The following is a 17,804-nucleotide window of genomic DNA, read 5'->3' as shown; positions in this document are numbered from 1 at the left end:
GGGGATTAAATCAGTTGTGTATTACAGAGTGCAATTATACTATTTGTTGTGTAATTGCTATAGGCCTACTGAGTCTTCAAGATGTTCTTTGACTGTTCTTGGACTGCTGATCCACTGCTGTTGTCACTTTTGCATCTGGTCTCTCCAGTTCTCTGAATTTCTGTGAGAACACGTCACTCTGACGAAAGCACTTGTAATACATGGAGATTGTAAACAACTTGCTCCACACATGTCATGGTGTGTTTTCAGTTGTATCCTGCCATCTTGTGGCAAGCACACTGTTCATGATATTGCTTATGAAAGCTGTATTAAATGAAAAAAATAATATTATATATGTATTTATGTTATTGTTGTCAAATCGATTAATCGCGATTGTGTTTACATATATCTGTTTGTGCGTATAGCCTACTATTATATTTAGCTATATATAGCCTATAGGCTAATACAGGTCCTTCTAAAAAAATTAGCATATTGTGATTAAGTTCATTATTTTCCATAATGTAATGATAAAAATTAAACTTTCATATATTTTAGATTCATTGCACACCAACTGAAATATTTCAGGTCTTTTATTGTTTTAATACTGATGATTTTGGCATACAGCACATGAAAACCCAAAATTCCTGTCTCAAAAAATTAGCATATCATGAAAAGGGTCTCTAAACGAGCTATTAACCTAATCATCTGAATCAACTAATTAACTCTAAACACCTGCAAAAGATTCCTGAGGCTTTTAAAAACTCCCAGCCTGTTTCATTACTCAAAACCGCAATCATGGGTAAGACTGCCGACCTGACTGCTGTCCAGAAGGCCATCATTGACACCCTCAAGCAAGAGGGTAAGACACAGAAAGAAATTTCTGAACAAATAGGCTGTTCCCAGAGTGCTGTATCAAGGCACCTCAGTGGGAAGTCTGTGGGAAGGAAAAAGTGTGGCAAAAAACGCTGCACAACGAGAAGAGGTGACCGGACCCTGAGGAAGATTGTGGAGAAGGACCGATTCCAGACCTTGGGGGACCTGCGGAAGCAGTGGACTGAGTCTGGAGTAGAAACATCCAGAGCCACCGTGCACAGGCGTGTGCAGGAAATGGGCTACAGGTGCCGCATTCCCCAGGTCAAGCCACTTTTGATCCAGAAACAGCGGCAGAAGCGCCTGACCTGGGCTACAGAGAAGCAGCACTGGACTTCAGGCATTTTGGCATTTCCTTCTCCCCAGTCTTTCTCCAGACTCTGGCACCTTGATTTCCGAATTACATGCAAAATTTGCTTTCATCCGAAAAAAGTACTTTGGACCACTGAGCAACAGTCAAGTGCTGCTTCTCTGTAGCCCAGGTCAGGGTCTTCTGCCGCTGTTTCTGGTTCAAAAGTGGCTTGACCTGGGGAATGCGGCACCTGTAGCACATTTCCTGCACACGCCTGTGCACGGTGCCGCTGGGAGTTTTTAAAAGCCTCAGGAATCTTTTGCAGGTGTTTAGAGTTAATTAGTTGTTTCAGATGATTAGGTTAATAGCTCGTTTAGAGACCCTTTTCATGATATGCTAATGTTTTGAGATAGGAATTTTGGGTTTTCATGAGCTGTATGCCAAAATCATCAGTATTAAAACAATAAAAGACCTGAAATATTTCAGTTGGTGTGCAATGAATCTAAAATATATGAAAGTTTAATTTTTATCATTACATTATGGAAAATAATTAACTTTATCACAATATGATATTTTTTTGAGAATGACCTGTATATAGCCTATGTAGTCTACACACTACACATAACAGCCTATTATGTAAACACAGTTTTATGTTAGATCTATGCGATTAACCGATTCGACACCACTAATTTATGTATTTATTTAATTATCCATTTCCCCTCATTTTTTTTCAATTTTTAAAACATCAAAATTAACAACATTATTTTTTAATTTATTTATTTACCCTATTTAATTTATCCATAATAATCCAAATTCATTCCTCCTTTTTGTTTTAAGTAGGCATATTTTCGTTTTGTGAGATAGGCTATGCTAAAACATAAATGTGCAGTAAAGACGTTTATCATTTAATTAGGTGGGAAAACTTTATTCTGTTGAACAATGCAAATACAAAGGAGAAGAAAGTAGGCTATTTATTTTTTTAAGTTTCTTAACTTCACAAATTTCTAATTAAAAGTTTACGTTTGCTTTTAAATGCAAAACAGGCCTCTAATTATACATGTTGAAACTTTTTTGGCCAAATATTTTGACTCCTACTTGAGAAACAATTTGACACAGTTTCCATACTTCAACTTAAGTATAATTTCTTTATATTTTTGTTGAAATATTGAATGACAGTGAAGTAGTGCACATGTGATAGTGCAGTAATGAATATTAATAGCACTGTTGGCGCGCCAAATCTGACGTAATTCTGACGCTGCTCCAATCAGAGGACAGGAATGAAGACGCGCTCCAGTTGCTGGGTGTAAAGTGAATGACGATGCAGCTGCATGTTGTTTGTAGTCGTCTGATGACAGTACAGTGAAGATATCAAGAGCAGCGGCACAGATGAGTCTCTCTGGACAACTTTGAAAACAAGGTGTGCATTGTTTTCTTTGTACTTGTTGATTCGATTTTATAGTTAGGTTTATATTATATTAATATAACAGCATAACGTACAAGCAATACGTAAATGCTCAACGCTGTATTGTCTAATAACCAGTAGCCTACACGTTCGATATGACTCAAAAATGCACATGAAAAATGACACAGCAACTTTATAATGAATAAAGAACAATTCGAAAAATAGTATTTATTATTTGTTCATATCTTTAAAAAAAGTTTGGTACAAGAACAAAATTAATGGTAATTTTCTGGCTGCGTAATGTTACATTTAAGCTCATTAACATACTTCTTATCTACGCGTTGATGTCAGAAGTATGCTTAATTCTATGTCCACATTTTCTTGGAAAACTATACTGGTGAGATAGTTGTTTGCTTTATCCGGCCCCAACAGACTAATCCTAACTTTATCAGTGGCTCGTTAAGGGCGATAGAAAAATATATTTTTATTTGATTTATATTTGACTAGATATGCATTTAAACAAATTTTTACTTTAATATTTTAAACATTATTTCATAAATATTGAGAGGGTTTCTTGGACTTATTCCATTTGATCTGAACAAAAGCATATAAGTGATATGTAGACTACATTTAAATGTGCTTATGTATTTATTGTGTATGCATTTATAAGTTGAAATAAAATTCCTTTTATTACATTTTCCCTACATACAGCCATTAGTAAACTAATCCACCATGAGTGCCCAAGTGGAGGCAGACGTCCACACCATATCTCCTGAGATGCCTGCCATGTTTGATGGCGTGAAGCTAGCCGCTGTAGCTACGGTGCTGTATGTCATTGTGCGGAGCCTGAATCTGAAGTGTCCCACGGTGGCCCCTGACATCACCTGTCAAGATACCCCTCTCAATCGCTACCTGCTGAAGTCTTGCCCCGTTCTAATCAAAGAGTGAGTGCTGTGACCTAGAAGACTTTCTTGTCATCTTTAATCTGACTTCTCACACAATAAATATGTAATTTTTCTCTTTGCTGTAGAATGACTGTAGAAGAATCTAGAAGTAAATATTTAGTTTTTAGCACTTGGATACTTTTGAGCTGGGGTGTCCAATCTTACTCCTGTAGGGACAGTGTCATCCTTCATCCTGAGTTTAGCTCCAACCAACTCCAACACACTTGCCTGGAAGTTTCTAGTGAGTCTGAAGATCTTGGGTGTGTCTCAATCAGCTCTCTAGTTCAGTAGTCAGGGCACTGATCAGGGACTCTTGTCTCAATCGCAAAATCCTACCAGTGCACTGAAACGTTCGCTCCTTAAAAAGTCCCACAATGTGAAAACCAGGGAGTATTGATGCTCACTTTATTCCCTTAACAGAAGTTCTAAAGCGCAAAACATAAATCGCGGAGCCGGCTCACTACACATAACGACACGCGATAGATTATATAATTATATTTCAGCATAAACATACAGCGATTAGACAGCTAATAATATTGCACATATGTAACTAGCAAAATATTTATCATAAATGTACTGTAAATAACATAAAAATGATGTTGTACATTGAGGACGTTGTCATGTCGAGTCATCAGTGTCCTAATGTCTAGTGAGCCAGAGTTCCTTTACTGTCCTTACCAGTGCCCGAATTTGTAAACACAATATGCTGATTGAGACGCACCCCTTGATTAGCTGGTTTCAGGTGTGTTTAATAAGGGTTGGAGCTAAACTCTGCAGAGCGCTGGCTCTTCAGGAGCAGGTTTGGACACCACTGCTTTTCTTTAGTTATAGAGTATAACTATCACCCTGTGCATCCAGGTACATCCCTCCCTTGTTATGGGGAAAGAGTGGACATCTCCAGACTGCTCTTTATGGGAAGATGGGAAGGGTGAAGTCCCCTAAACCCTGTGGGCTGCGTAAGTACCTGCCCATGCAAGATGGAGCCACTGCCACCTTTGACCTGTTTGAGCCACAGGGCGTCCACAGCACTGAGGGTGAGCTTGGGTTTTGCATTGAATGGATAGTTGACCCCCCAAAAAACACACAAAGCTATTGTATATTTTTAAAAGATTGAAATATTGCACACAAATGATATGGATTACTTGCTTTTAGGGTGCCTTTTTAGACCTTGACAGCTTGTTGTTCTCATTCACTAAGGGTGTTTACCGTGTTTATAATTAAGACAATTCCTCTGGAGAGGGAAAGGTGTTGCTCGTACTGTTACTGGAGTTTATCTGTCTCTGTCTCATCACAGATGACATAACCATGGTGATCTGCCCTGGGATCGGTAACCATAGTGAGAAGCATTATATACGGACCTTTGTGGATTATTCCCAGAAACAAGGCTACAGGTGCTCCGTTCTCAACCATCTTGGAGCGCTACCAAACCTCGAGCTGACTTCCCCAAGGATGTTCACCTACGGTAAGCCACATGTGTTTGTTTTGAAACCCCCACTTTTGAATAGCAGTGTACAATGTTATATATATATATATAACATTGTACACTCCTGTTCAAAAGTGTGTGACATTTTATATGATTTAAATAATTTATTTATATACTTATATCTAAATAGACATATACAGCCACCACTGAAAGCTAATTTCTGTGTTGTTTGTCTATGGTTTATTATGTAACACTATGTTAAAGGTTGTACCTGGGAGTTTTCAGCCATGGTGGGCTACATTAAATGCACATTCCCACAAACTCAGCTCATTGTGGTGGGATTCAGTCTGGGAGGGAACATCGCCTGCAAGTACCTGGGTGAGAATCCAGCCAATCAGGAGAGAGTGCTGTGCTGCGTCAGTGTCTGCCAGGGATATAGTGCTCAGAGGTGAGACATCATTATTCAATTGTACACTTGATGTTGTGTTTTGAGTAGTGTTTTACATTTATTCATTTAGCAGACACTTTCATCCGAAGCGACTTACAAATGAAAACAATAGAAGCAGTTAAACTAACAATAGGACAACAACAATATGCAAGTGCTATGACCCTTTCCAGTTTAATCTAACGCAGAACGTGTCTTTTTTTATTTTATTTTTTATGATAATATATATAGAATAGAAGATGAAGTGTTATTATCAATGGATCAAGTGTTGCCGAAAAAGATGCGTTTTCAGCCGTTCCTTGAAAATAGCCACGGACTCAGTTTTCTATTCTATATATTTGTGTTTAGGGCTCAGGAGACATTTCTACAGTGGGATCAGTGTAGAAGGCTGTACAACTTCTTCATGGCAGACAACATGAAAAAAATAATTCTATCTCACAGGTTAGTCTATTCATTTATTGTGTGGCTATATTGGAAATTTGATTCTGATTTGTCAAACACTGCATTCTGGGGTCAATGCACAGTTAATGAATAATTATCACAAAATAAACCACTTCAGGATGATACAATAGTCTCAAAGAATGAACACGGTTTTTATTTCCATAGCATGTGTAACTAAGTCAAGTACATCTGTCCTGTAGGGGAAGTCTATTTGGTATGAGCTCTAGCAAAATGGAGTTTGCCGACCTCAGCCGTCTGTATACAGCCACCTCACTCATGCAGATTGATGACAACATTATGAGGTACTTCAAAAGCTTTCATTAGACAATTCTGACCTGCATTAAAACCAAGGATAGCTCAGTGTTTCATTTAGGACAACAGCCCAAAACTGTGATGGACTGCAGTTATGTACCTATAATGATTTTTTTTCTCTATTAGGAAGTTTCATGGACACAACTCCCTAAAGGAGTACTATGAGAAGGAAAGCTGTGTGCATTATATTCACAATGTAAGTAATATCATTGAAAGCGGGTCATTATTTGTCAGTTTTTCTGAAAACCATACTCTGTCTCTTATGCCAGATCAGCGTTCCTCTCCTCTTGGTGAACTCTTCAGATGATCCATTAGTCCACCAGTCACTGCTGACAATCCCTCGCACACTAGCAGGTTTTTAAATATTCAATTATTTATTTATCTATTATATTATATATTTTATTAACGTTTATCCACTGAAGGAGAGATTATGGATTATCGTAACATGCTTTCCATTTCACTTCTACATTTCAGTACTTAGTTATTTTTACTTTACAATTATTTTACATTAATTAAAGTGAGCCTATAATTATTTTCAAGGTTTCTAATTTTGTTTTGAAGGTCTGCTACAATAGGTTTACATGCATCCAAGGTCAAAAAAACACTTGAATTTTTTCATAATATACATTGCAGAATCACCTCTTTTCTCAGTGTCTGAAACGGTTCAATAAAAGATTCTCACTAAACCCCTCCTTTCTCTGCTCTGATTGGTCAGATGGCTCAGTCTGTTGTGATTGGTCTACCGCTTAAAGCGCATGCTGGAAACGAAACTCCATATGTATTACCATATGTGAATTTCAGCTCTGGATTCTTCCTCAGCACTTGTATAGACAGCGATACAAACAGTAACGATGGTGTCGCTTTTACCGTATCAATTCGAGCCATGTTGTGTGTGTATTGGCAGTAGCAAGTCTCTGTGCTTGCTCAGTGTAGCAGATCTATTCCGGCAAGACCAAACATATCAACATTGTCATATCCATTACATTGTCAAACACTCAGGGTTGTCATGACAGAAATATATTGCTCCTAGTTAAAGTTAACAAATGCATTAACTAATGTTAACCAATCAGACATTATTCTAAAGTGTTACCAACATTTCAGCACAGTAAAGCAAAAGGCCATGCGTTTTCGACACGTATGGCCTAATAGTGCTTTTAGGTGCCCATTAAGACTCTCAGAAATGTCAAGTCTAAGATCTTGCATTGGACACCTGTGCTGAATTTTTCAGGGCCATCTGATCCTTCCTCTGTGATTATTTATCAGATTACTGCCGTTAGCTTCTTCCTTCAAGCCTCGGGTGAAAGAGCCCTTATTAACAAGTCTGCCTTGCACAAAGGAAATATACGTCACTTAATCTTCAGCTCCTTGCACTGAGCTTCAACAGAACTTTAAAGTTGATGCATTTTTAAAGAGGCCTTTAACAGAGGCCTTTGCAACTTTGGATTGATTATTTATCCTGATTCTGATTCTGATAATAATATGGTCCATAATAGGATTGAGAACCGGTTGTTATTCTGGTTTAATGCGATGCACAAAAAAATTTATATATATATAACTTGGTTCTTTTTAGTAAATCGAAAAAATAATGCGCAACCAGTGTAATCTGATTCCCGAACAAATGCCTCTCGTGAGTCGGTTCTTTTTAGCGGATCAAAAGGTTGTTGCATAACCAGTGTAGTCTAGGGCTGGGTACCGTGTTAGGTACTTTTTAGGTACCGACCGAATTGCCTCGATACTACCGAGTATCGAAAACATGTCTTGTTTTTCGGTACCAAGTTTCGGTACCTAAGTGGTTAATCTCGTCAATGTCAGTGAAACAATAAACATGCATTATGATTGGCTGTGGCGGAAAAACACTAGTTTACACGGCTGCCCAGAGACGTGGCTCGTCGGTCGTCGCACGTGAGGCTGTAGTGTGTGTGTGTGTGTGTGTGTGTGTGTGTGTGTGTGTGTGTGTGTGTGTGTGTGTGTGTGTGTGTGTGTGTGTAAGCGTCCAACCCAGATAGATAGAAAATATGTGGAAATGATCAAAAGTGTACCTATGTACCCGAATCGATGCCATAAGCACACAATGCAATATTTTCGACAAGATAATTGCTGCCAAGACCGGTAACGCGGTCACGTTAAATCTGATAAGGCACTTAAAAGCGCACAGAATACACTCGAAAGTAGAAAGTTTATCAGCCTTCGACTACAAGAACTGGAGCGCTTCACATATAAACCAAAACTCAGCGTATAGGATACCTGCCTCACAGACATGAGAAATAGTTCTATATATGTTCAAAATATGTCTACTTTTAAACGAAACAATTAGAAACTAGAAAAAGTTCGTCGAGACAAACTTTAAGTTGGCTTGTGAAAGTTTGGACCAATAAGTTTGAAGAAGTTTAAATTAGTTTAAAGTTTAAATTAGTTTAAATTTTAAAGTAGTTTGAAGTTGAAATTAGTTTAAAGTTTAAAGTAGTTTAAAGTTTAAAGTTTAAAGTTTTAATGGTTTAAAGTTTAAAGTAGTTTAAAGTTTGAAGTATAGTTTGAAGTAATTTAAAGTTGCTAGGGTGTTTCTAGTGGGTTGCTAAGGTGTTCTGGGTGGTTGCCTGGCGGTTGCTAAGGTATTTTAGGTGGTTGCTAGGGTGTTTTGGATGGTTGCTATGGTGTTGCTTGGGTGTTCTACGGTATTTTGGGTGGTTGCTATGGTGTTGCTAGGGTGTTTTAAGGTATTTTGGATGGTTGCCATGGTGTTCTGGGTGGTTGCTATGGTGTTGCTAAGGTGTTGTAAGGTATTTTGGGTGGTTGCTAGGGTGTTCTGGGTGGTTGCTAGGCAGTTGCTGGGGTGTTCTGGTGGTTGCTAGGGTGTTGCTAGGGTGTTCTAGGGTATTTTGGGTGTTTGCTATGGTGTTGCTAGGGTGATTTAAGGTATTTTGGGTGGTTGCTAGGGTGTTCTGGGTGGTTGCTAGGGTGTTCTAGAGCATTTTGGGTGGTTGCTATGGTGTTGCTAGGGTGTTTTAAGGTATTTTGGGTGGTTGCTAAAAAGAAAGAAAGATTGAAAGAAAGATTAGAAAGAAATAAAGATAGATAGAAAGATTAGTTAGAAAGAAAGAGAGAAAGAAAGAAAGAGAGATAGAAAGATTAGTTAGAAAGAAAGAAAGATTAGTTAGAAAGAAAGATTAGTTAGAATGAAAGAAAGTTAGAAAGTAAGATTAGTTAGAAAGAAAGAAAAAAAGAAAGATTGAAAGAAAGATTAGAAAGAAAGAAAGAAAGAAAGAAAGATAGAAAGATTAGTTAGAAAGAAAGAAAGAAAGATTAGTTAGAAAGAAATAGATTAGTTAGAAAAGAAAGAAAGAAAGAAAGATTAGTTAGAAAGAAAGATTAGAAAGAGAGATAGAAAGAAAGATAGAAAGATTAGTTAGAAAGAAAGAAAGATTAGTTAGAAAGAAAGAAAGATAGAAAGTAAAATTAGTTAGAAAGAAAGAAAGAAAGATAGAAAGATTAGTTAGAAAGAAAGAAATATAGAAAGATTATTTAGAAAGAAAGAGAGAAAGAAAGAAAGAGAGATAGAAAGATTGTGTTCATAAGTGTATGAGTTTATAAGTTTATGAATTCATGAGTTCATAAGTGTATGAATTCATGAGTTTATAAGTGTACGAGTTTATGAGTTTAGAGTTTATAAGTTTAAATGAGTAAGAGTTCAGAGTTTATTAATTTATGAGTTTGAGTTCATAAGAGTTTGAATTCATGAGTTTATAAGTGTATGAGTTTATAAGTGTATGAGTTTATGAGTTTAGAGTTTATAAGTTTAAATTAGTCTAAGAGTTCAAGTTTAGAGTTTATTAATTTATTATGAGTTTAAGAGTTTAAGTGTAGATAGATAAGTGTCATAGATATATGAGTTTATTAGTTTAAATGAGTCTCAATGGCTCATATAGTATATAGAATGGCAGTTTGATTCAGTCTAGGGCTTCAAGGTATTTAGATTTGAATTTTTGACAGTTGGGGAGTTTGAAAATCTGAACATTCCGCCATGTTAAGTCAATGGGAGTTTTTTCCGACTTTGATCGTCATTTTTAGGAAAACCGTAAGTCCGATCAGTTAGAAAAGATATAGCATACCGAGTCAGAACAGTCTGAGTGTCTGTGCCGAGTTTGGAGTATGTGGAGTTAAAGCTCTAGGAGGAGATAGAGTTGTAAATTTTTGACAGAATAATAATAATAATAACTAGAAAAAGTTCGTCGAGACAAACTTTAAGTTGGCTTGTGAAAGTTTGGACCAATAAGTTTGAAGAAGTTTAAATTAGTTTAAAGTTTAAATTAGTTTAAATTTTAAAGTAGTTTGAAGTTGAAATTAGTTTAAAGTTTAAAGTAGTTTAAAGTTTAAAGTTTTAATGGTTTAAAGTAGTTTAAAGTTTGAAGTATAGTTTGAAGTAATTTAAAGTTGCTAGGGTGTTTCTAGTGGGTTGGTAAGGTGTTCTGGGTGGTTGCCTGGCGGTTGCTAAGGTATTTTAGGTGGTTGCTAGGGTGTTTTGGATGGTTGCTATGGTGTTGCTTGGGTGTTCTACGGTATTTTGGGTGGTTGCTATGGTGTTGCTAGGGTGTTTTAAGGTATTTTGGATGGTTGCCATGGTGTTCTGGGTGGTTGCTATGGTGTTGCTAAGGTGTTGTAAGGTATTTTGGGTGGTTGCTATGGTGTTCTGGGTGGTTGCTAGGCAGTTGCTAGGGTGTTCTGGGGTTGCTAGGCAGTTGCTAGGGTGTTCTGGTGGTTGCTAGGGTGTTCTAGGGTATTTTGGGTGGTTGGTATGGTGTTGCTAGGGTGATTTAAGGTATTTTGGGTGGTTGCTAGGGTGTTCTGGGTGGTTGCTAGGCAGTTGCTAGGGTGTTCTGGTGGTTGCTAGGGTGTTGCTAGGGTGTTCTAGGGTATTTTGGGTGGTTGCTATGGTGTTGCTAGGGTGATTTAAGGTATTTTGGGTGGTTGCTAGGGTGTTCTGGGTGGTTGCTATGCAGTTGCTAGGGTGTTCTGGTGGTTGCTAGGGTGTTGCTAGGGTGTTCTAGGGTATTTTGGGTGGTTGCTATGGTGTTGCTAGGGTGATTTAAGGTATTTTGGGTGGTTGCTAGGGTGTTCTGGGTGGTTGCTAGGCAGTTGCTAGGGTGTTCTGGTGGTTGCTAGGGTGTTCTAGGGTATTTTGGGTGGTTGCTATGGTGTTGCTAGGGTGATTTAAGGTATTTTGGGTGGTTGCTAGGGTGTTCTGGGTGGTTGCTAGGGTGTTCTAGAGCATTTTGGGTGGTTGCTATGGTGTTGCTAGGGTGTTTTAAGATATTTTGGGTGGTTGCTAAAAAGAAAGAAAGATTGAAAGAAAGATTAGAAAGAAATAAAGATAGATAGAAAGATTAGTTAGAAAGAAAGAGAGAAAAAAAGAAAGAGAGATAGAAAGATTAGTTAGAAAGAAAGAAAGATTAGTTAGAAAGAAAGATTAGTTAGAATGAAAGAAAGTTAGAAAGTAAGATTAGTTAGAAAGAAAGAAAAAAAGAAAGATTGAAAGATTAGTTAGAAAGAAAGAAAGAAAGATTAGTTAGAAAGAAATAGATTAGTTAGAAAAGAAAGAAAGAAAGAAAGAAAGATTAGTTAGAAAGAAAGATTAGAAAGAGAGATAGAAAGAAATATAGAAAGATTATTTAGAAAGAAAGAGAGAAAGAAAGAAAGAGAGATAGAAAGATTGTGTTCATAAGTGTATGAATTCATGAGTTCATAAGTGTATGAGTTTATAAGTTTATGAATTCATGAGTTCATAAGTGTATGAATTCATGAGTTTATAAGTGTACGAGTTTATGAGTTTAGAGTTTATAAGTTTAAATGAGTAAGAGTTCAGAGTTTATTAATTTATGAGTTTGAGTTCATAAGAGTTTGAATTCATGAGTTTATAAGTGTATGAGTTTATAAGTGTATGAGTTTATGAGTTTAGAGTTTATAAGTTTAAATTAGTCTAAGAGTTCAAGTTTAGAGTTTATTAATTTATTATGAGTTTAAGAGTTTAAGTGTAGATAGATAAGTGTCATAGATATATGAGTTTATTAGTTTAAATGAGTCTCAATGGCTCATATAGTATATAGAATGGCAGTTTGATTCAGTCTAGGGCTTCAAGGTATTTAGATTTGAATTTTTGACAGTTGGGGAGTTTGAAAATCTGAACTTTCGGGCCTTGTTAAGTCAATGGGAGTTTTTTCCGACTTTGATCGTCATTTTTAGGAAAACCGTAAGTCCGATCAGTTAGAAAAGATATAGCATACCGAGTCAGAACAGTCTGAGTGTCTGTGCCGAGTTTGGAGTATGTGGAGTTAAAGCTCTAGGAGGAGATAGAGTTGTAAATTTTTGACAGAATAATAATAATAATAATAATAATAACTAGAAAAAGTTCGTCGAGACAAACTTTAAGTTGGCTTGTGAAAGTTTGGACCAATAAGTTTGAAGAAGTTTAAATTAGTTTAAAGTTTAAATTAGTTTAAATTTTAAAGTAGTTTGAAGTTGAAATTAGTTTAAAGTTTAAAGTAGTTTAAAGTTTAAAGTTTAAAGTTTTAATGGTTTAAAGTTTAAAGTAGTTTAAAGTTTGAAGTATAGTTTGAAGTAATTTAAAGTTGCTAGGGTGTTTCTAGTGGGTTGCTAAGGTGTTCTGGGTGGTTGCCTGGCGGTTGCTAAGGTATTTTAGGTGGTTGCTAGGGTGTTTTGGATGGTTGCTATGGTGTTGCTTGGGTGTTCTACGGTATTTTGGGTGGTTGCTATGGTGTTGCTAGGGTGTTTTAAGGTATTTTGGATGGTTGCCATGGTGTTCTGGGTGGTTGCTATGGTGTTGCTAAGGTGTTGTAAGGTATTTTGGGTGGTTGCTATGGTGTTCTGGGTGGTTGTTAGGCAGTTGCTAGGGTGTTCTGGGGTTGATAGGCAGTTGCTAGGGTGTTCTGGTGGTTGCTAGGGTGTTGCTAGGGTGTTCTAGGGTATTTTGGGTGGTTGCTATGGTGTTGCTAGGGTGATTTAAGGTATTTTGGGTGGTTGCTAGGGTGTTCTGGGTGGTTGCTAGGCAGTTGCTAGGGTGTTCTGGTGGTTGCTAGGGTGTTGCTAGGGTGTTCTAGGGTATTTTGGGTGGTTGCTATGGTGTTGCTAGGGTGATTTAAGGTATTTTGGGTGGTTGCTAGGGTGTTCTGGGTGGTTGCTATGCAGTTGCTAGGGTGTTCTGGTGGTTGCTAGGGTGTTGCTTGGGTGTTCTAGGGTATTTTGGGTGGTTGCTATGGTGTTGCTAGGGTGATTTAAGGTATTTTGGGTGGTTGCTAGGGTGTTCTGGGTGGTTGCTAGGCAGTTGCTAGGGTGTTCTGGTGGTTGCTAGGGTGTACTAGGGTATTTTGGGTGGTTGCTATGGTGTTGCTAGGGTGATTTAAGGTATTTTGGGTGGTTGCTAGGGTGTTCTGGGTGGTTGCTAGGGTGTTCTAGAGCATTTTGGGTGGTTGCTATGGTGTTGCTAGGGTGTTTTAAGGTATTTTGGGTGGTTGCTAAAAAGAAAGAGATAGATTGAAAGAAAGATTAGAAAGAAATAAAGATAGATAGAAAGATTAGTTAGAAAGAAAGAGAGAAAGAAAGAAAGAGAGATATAAAGATTAGTTAGAAAGAAAGAAAGATTAGTTAGAATGAAAGAAAGTTAGAAAGTAAGATTAGTTAGAAAGAAAGAAAAAAAGAAAGATTGAAAGAAAGATTAGAAAGAAAGAAAGAAAGAAAGATAGAAAGATTAGTTAGAAAGAAAGAAAGAAAGATTAGTTAGAAAGAAATAGATTAGTTAGAAAAGAAAGAAAGAAAGAAAGAAAGATTAGTTAGAAAGAAAGATTAGAAAGAGAGATAGAAAGAAAGATAGAAAGATTAGTTAGAAAGAAAGAAAGATTAGTTAGAAAGAAAGAAAGATAGAAAGTAAAATTAGTTAGAAAGAAAGAAAGAAAGAAAGATAGAAAGATTAGTTAGAAAGAAAGAAATATAGAAAGATTATTTAGAAAGAAAGAGAGAAAGAAAGAAAGAGAGATAGAAAGATTGTGTTCATAAGTGTATGAATTCATGAGTTCATAAGTGTACGAGTTTATAAGTTTATGAATTCATGAGTTCATAAGTGTATGAATTCATGAGTTTATAAGTGTACGAGTTTATGAGTTTAGAGTTTATAAGTTTAAATGAGTAAGAGTTCAGAGTTTATTAATTTATGAGTTTGAGTTCATAAGAGTTTGAATTCATGAGTTTATAAGTGTATGAGTTTATAAGTGTATGAGTTTATGAGTTTAGAGTTTATAAGTTTAAATTAGTCTAAGAGTTCAAGTTTAGAGTTTATTAATTTATTATGAGTTTAAGAGTTTAAGTGTAGATAGATAAGTGTCATAGATATATGAGTTTATTAGTTTAAATGAGTCTCAATGGCTCATATAGTATATAGAATGGCAGTTTGATTCAGTCTAGGGCTTCAAGGTATTTAGATTTGAATTTTTGACAGTTGGGGAGTTTGAAAATCTGAACATTCCGCCATGTTAAGTCAATGGGAGTTTTTTCCGACTTTGATCGTCATTTTTAGGAAAACCGTAAGTCCGATCAGTTAGAAAAGATATAGCATACCGAGTCAGAACAGTCTGAGTGTCTGTGCCGAGTTTGGAGTATGTGGAGTTAAAGCTCTAGGAGGAGATAGAGTTGTAAATTTTTGACAGAATAATAATAATAATAATAATAATAATAAGTTTAAGTACAATATCAGTAAGTTGGCTCTCACAAGCCAACTTAATAAGTTTAAGTACAATATCAGTAAGTTGGCTCTCACAAGCCAACTTAATAATAATAAGTTTAAGTACAATATCAGTAAGTTGGCTCTCACAAGCCAACTTAATAATAATAAGTTTAAATAGGATTTCAGTAAGTTGGCTCTCACAAGCCAACTTAATAAATAGTTTGATTACCTAATCCATATAGGCGCGCGCGCGTTCACTGCTGCAGGGATGACGAGTCAGCATCGCAAATTCGCAATAATCATCTTTGCAGCCAACACGTTTAGTAAACACTTGTTCATTAATAAACAATTAAAATATCTCCTTGCTATCGTTTCCCGACACATCCATAATCATTAGGCTACTTTTGCCAGTGCTTTGCGCAAGCTTCATGTGTGCTGAGCGCGAGATATCCCGCACCCCAGTAGCCTATATTTAATTCAATTCACATTTATTTGTATAGCATTTTCACAATACATATCGTTTCAAAGGAGCTTTACAGAAAATGCATGTGTCTAAATTACAATTTAGAGTGATCTGTTATCAGGGGTGACTGTGTTTCATTGTTAAACAATGCATTAAGTTAAGGCAGAAACAATGAGCTCATTGAAGAAAAGAATACATGTTGTTAAATGATTAGGAAACATAGAAAACTTTAGCACTGGTGCTTTTCTACAGACTCAAAATATGAGGGTAAAAAAGTCAACAAACTGAAAAAATAAAAGTTTTTTTTTTAGGTAATGTTATATTGATAAAATTGGTATCGAAAAAAAGTATCGTTCAGGAACCGGTATCGAAGTCAAGGGTATCGGTATCGGTATCGATAATTTTGTTACGATACCCAGCCCTAGTGTAGTCTGATTCCCGTTCTTCGAACAAATACTTCTCGTGAGTCGATTCTTGTTAGTGAATAAAGAATCAGTGTAGACAACCAGTGTAGTCCAATTCCAGAACAAATGCCTTTCTGAGTCTTTTTCAAAGGATCATGACATTGATCTTTATTGATTTTTACTTTTTTATTTTTTTTATGTTGATGTTCTCTCACAATGTTAATGAAGTTTTTTTGCACAAAAATCAATATACAAGTCAGATCTTTTGAATGAATCAAAGCATATTGCCCAACCAGTGTATTCTGATTTCCGAACGAATGCCTCTCATGTACCGCTTCTTTTTAGTGAATTAAAGCAACCAGCGTACAGTTCCCGAAGCTTTTTATTTACAATAAAAACACACTACGACCACCAGTGTAGTTCGACTCTCTAATGAAAGACTCCTATTAGTCGAATCTTTTTAGCAAATCAAAAACATGCAATGCAGTAAGTAAAGTCCCATTCCTAAACTGATGACACTTATTTTTTTGAGGAATCAAACACATACAGCTTGTCAGTTTACATCTAATTGAAATTGACTTTTAAACCAGCGTACTTACAGAGTGGTCAGTGGTAGGCTAGTATTTTACATTGAGGAATGGATTGTTACCAAAGTTTTGTTTCTATTACATTTATGCTTCTTGTTAAAGACCCTTACTGTTTCCTCGCAGAAAAAAAGGAAAATGTGATCTTTGCGCTGACACTGCATGGAGGTCATCTCGGCTTCTTTGAAGGTGCTGTTCTTTTGCCTCATCCCCTTTCCTGGATGGACAAAGTCATAGTCAGTTACGCCAATGCTATCTGCCAGTGGGTGAAACACAGGCCACCGTGCCTCAAAGAAAAATAATGCAGTCTGCAACACAAAGCATGACACTTTCTGGAGTTTTGCTTGTTCGCTCTGAGTTGAGGATAGATGACGGGTTCTAAAGGTTTGACTCACCAGAGTTTGCTCTGACCTTCAAGAAGGAGTTCGAGAAAAAGCACATATAGTAATTTACACTGTATGTACGTTGAGTCAGATGTCAGTGGTGTATCGCTACAAGGCTGGACAAACTGTGCAGAGGGATTCCTTGCATGTTTTTAAAAAGGAACTTTGTGGAAAAACATATTTGGCAAGAGGAGATAATAAAGAGGTTTAAACTAGTAACTAACACAAGTTCACCAGCTGTCATTTACATAGTTTTTACTATACTATGTTGTCAGCGTATCTGTTTTCAATTCATTTTCGTGAGATGTTAAAATTGATTAGTTTGAAAATTATGTTAATATTTAGATAAGTTTACTAGAATTTGAAAGTTTGCACATACATTAAAATGGACCTAATTTTCTTTTGAATAGTCTTGCCTTTTTATTGACACTTTATTAAATTTTTAAATGTATCACTTTATTGCTGCTTCCGATGCACAATTATTTCCACTAAATGTAGTTTAGTGTTTGCTGTAGATGGGAGCGCAAACGATTGTAGCATTATTCATTTGTCTGGGAATGTTTCCTTCTATTTGCCTCTTTTATAAGCACTTTTTTTTTTTCTATGTGAATTGAGTTCGGTCTGCATTTATAACATGTCATATGTCCAGCCAATAATGGTGAAAATCTTTTCCTTTTCAATCTCTGTTCTTACTATCATTCTCTTTGTTGTGTTCTATTAGACCAATTATACATGTCCAATTATTTGCTTTAAATGTTACATTAAACCAAGGTAAGAACAATGACATATGGTGTTTTTATTGCACTCATCGTTTAGCCTTTTCACCTCACGTCTTGAATTGTCTTAGAATGATAACCATGTAAAATCCCTTCTCAACAGTATCTAACAACTGAAAACAGACAATATCTAATTCTAACTCATTTATGATTTTTAAGTACAATCAACTTGGATGTTTAGGTCATTTCAACTTAAATTACATTAAAATGTAACTTCAAATAATTGGTTGAATCTTGTATAACTCTAAAACTTTTTTAACTGAAACGACTTCAAAGTAGTTTAAATAATGAATGAGTTATAATTTATTTTGAGTTGCTTAACTTATTTTGATGAGTTAAAGCAATGTAAAAACATATGTTG

The 17,804-nt window shown here is 36.2% G+C and overlaps 1 protein-coding gene across 2 annotated transcripts; it reads left to right on the top strand.

Moving 5' to 3' along the window:
• The first annotated feature begins 2,433 nt into the window (after window positions 1-2,433).
• On the top strand, window positions 2,434-17,451 carry abhd2b (abhydrolase domain containing 2, acylglycerol lipase b). 2 transcript variants are annotated; one of them, XM_077210754.1, is made up of 10 exons: window positions 2,434-2,558; window positions 3,255-3,487; window positions 4,346-4,521; window positions 4,782-4,949; window positions 5,175-5,358; window positions 5,704-5,796; window positions 5,997-6,098; window positions 6,235-6,304; window positions 6,378-6,462; window positions 16,411-17,451. In XM_077210754.1, exons 2-10 carry the CDS (start codon window positions 3,276-3,278, stop codon window positions 16,584-16,586), a joined length of 1,266 nt encoding a protein of 421 aa, XP_077066869.1. In that variant the 5' UTR covers window positions 2,434-2,558; window positions 3,255-3,275; the 3' UTR covers window positions 16,587-17,451. The 2 variants fall into 2 exon arrangements, with proteins under 2 accessions (XP_077066869.1, XP_077066870.1); XM_077210755.1 differs by lacking the exon at window positions 2,434-2,558 and having other exon boundaries at window positions 3,243-3,487.
• The last annotated feature ends 353 nt before the right edge of the window (window positions 17,452-17,804 follow it).

This window comes from Siphateles boraxobius, unplaced genomic scaffold (genome assembly GCF_051911475.1).
Source record: "Siphateles boraxobius isolate OS27281-9 unplaced genomic scaffold, OSU_SipBor_1 65, whole genome shotgun sequence".
NCBI classification, from domain to species: Eukaryota; Metazoa; Chordata; class Actinopteri; order Cypriniformes; family Leuciscidae; genus Siphateles; species Siphateles boraxobius.
This window is presented reverse-complemented; position numbering and strand designations above follow the sequence as displayed.

Excerpts from the sequence above, each read along its gene's own strand:
- abhd2b (XM_077210754.1), top strand. The coding sequence starts at position 3,276 with ATGAGTGCCCAAGTGGAGGCAGACGTCCACACCATATCTCCTGAGATG. Across the intron at positions 4,522-4,781 it reads GGGCGTCCACAGCACTGAGG|ATGACATAACCATGGTGATC; the intron begins GTGAGCTTGGGT and ends GTCTCATCACAG. Across the intron at positions 5,359-5,703 it reads CAGGGATATAGTGCTCAGAG|GGCTCAGGAGACATTTCTAC; the intron begins GTGAGACATCAT and ends ATTTGTGTTTAG.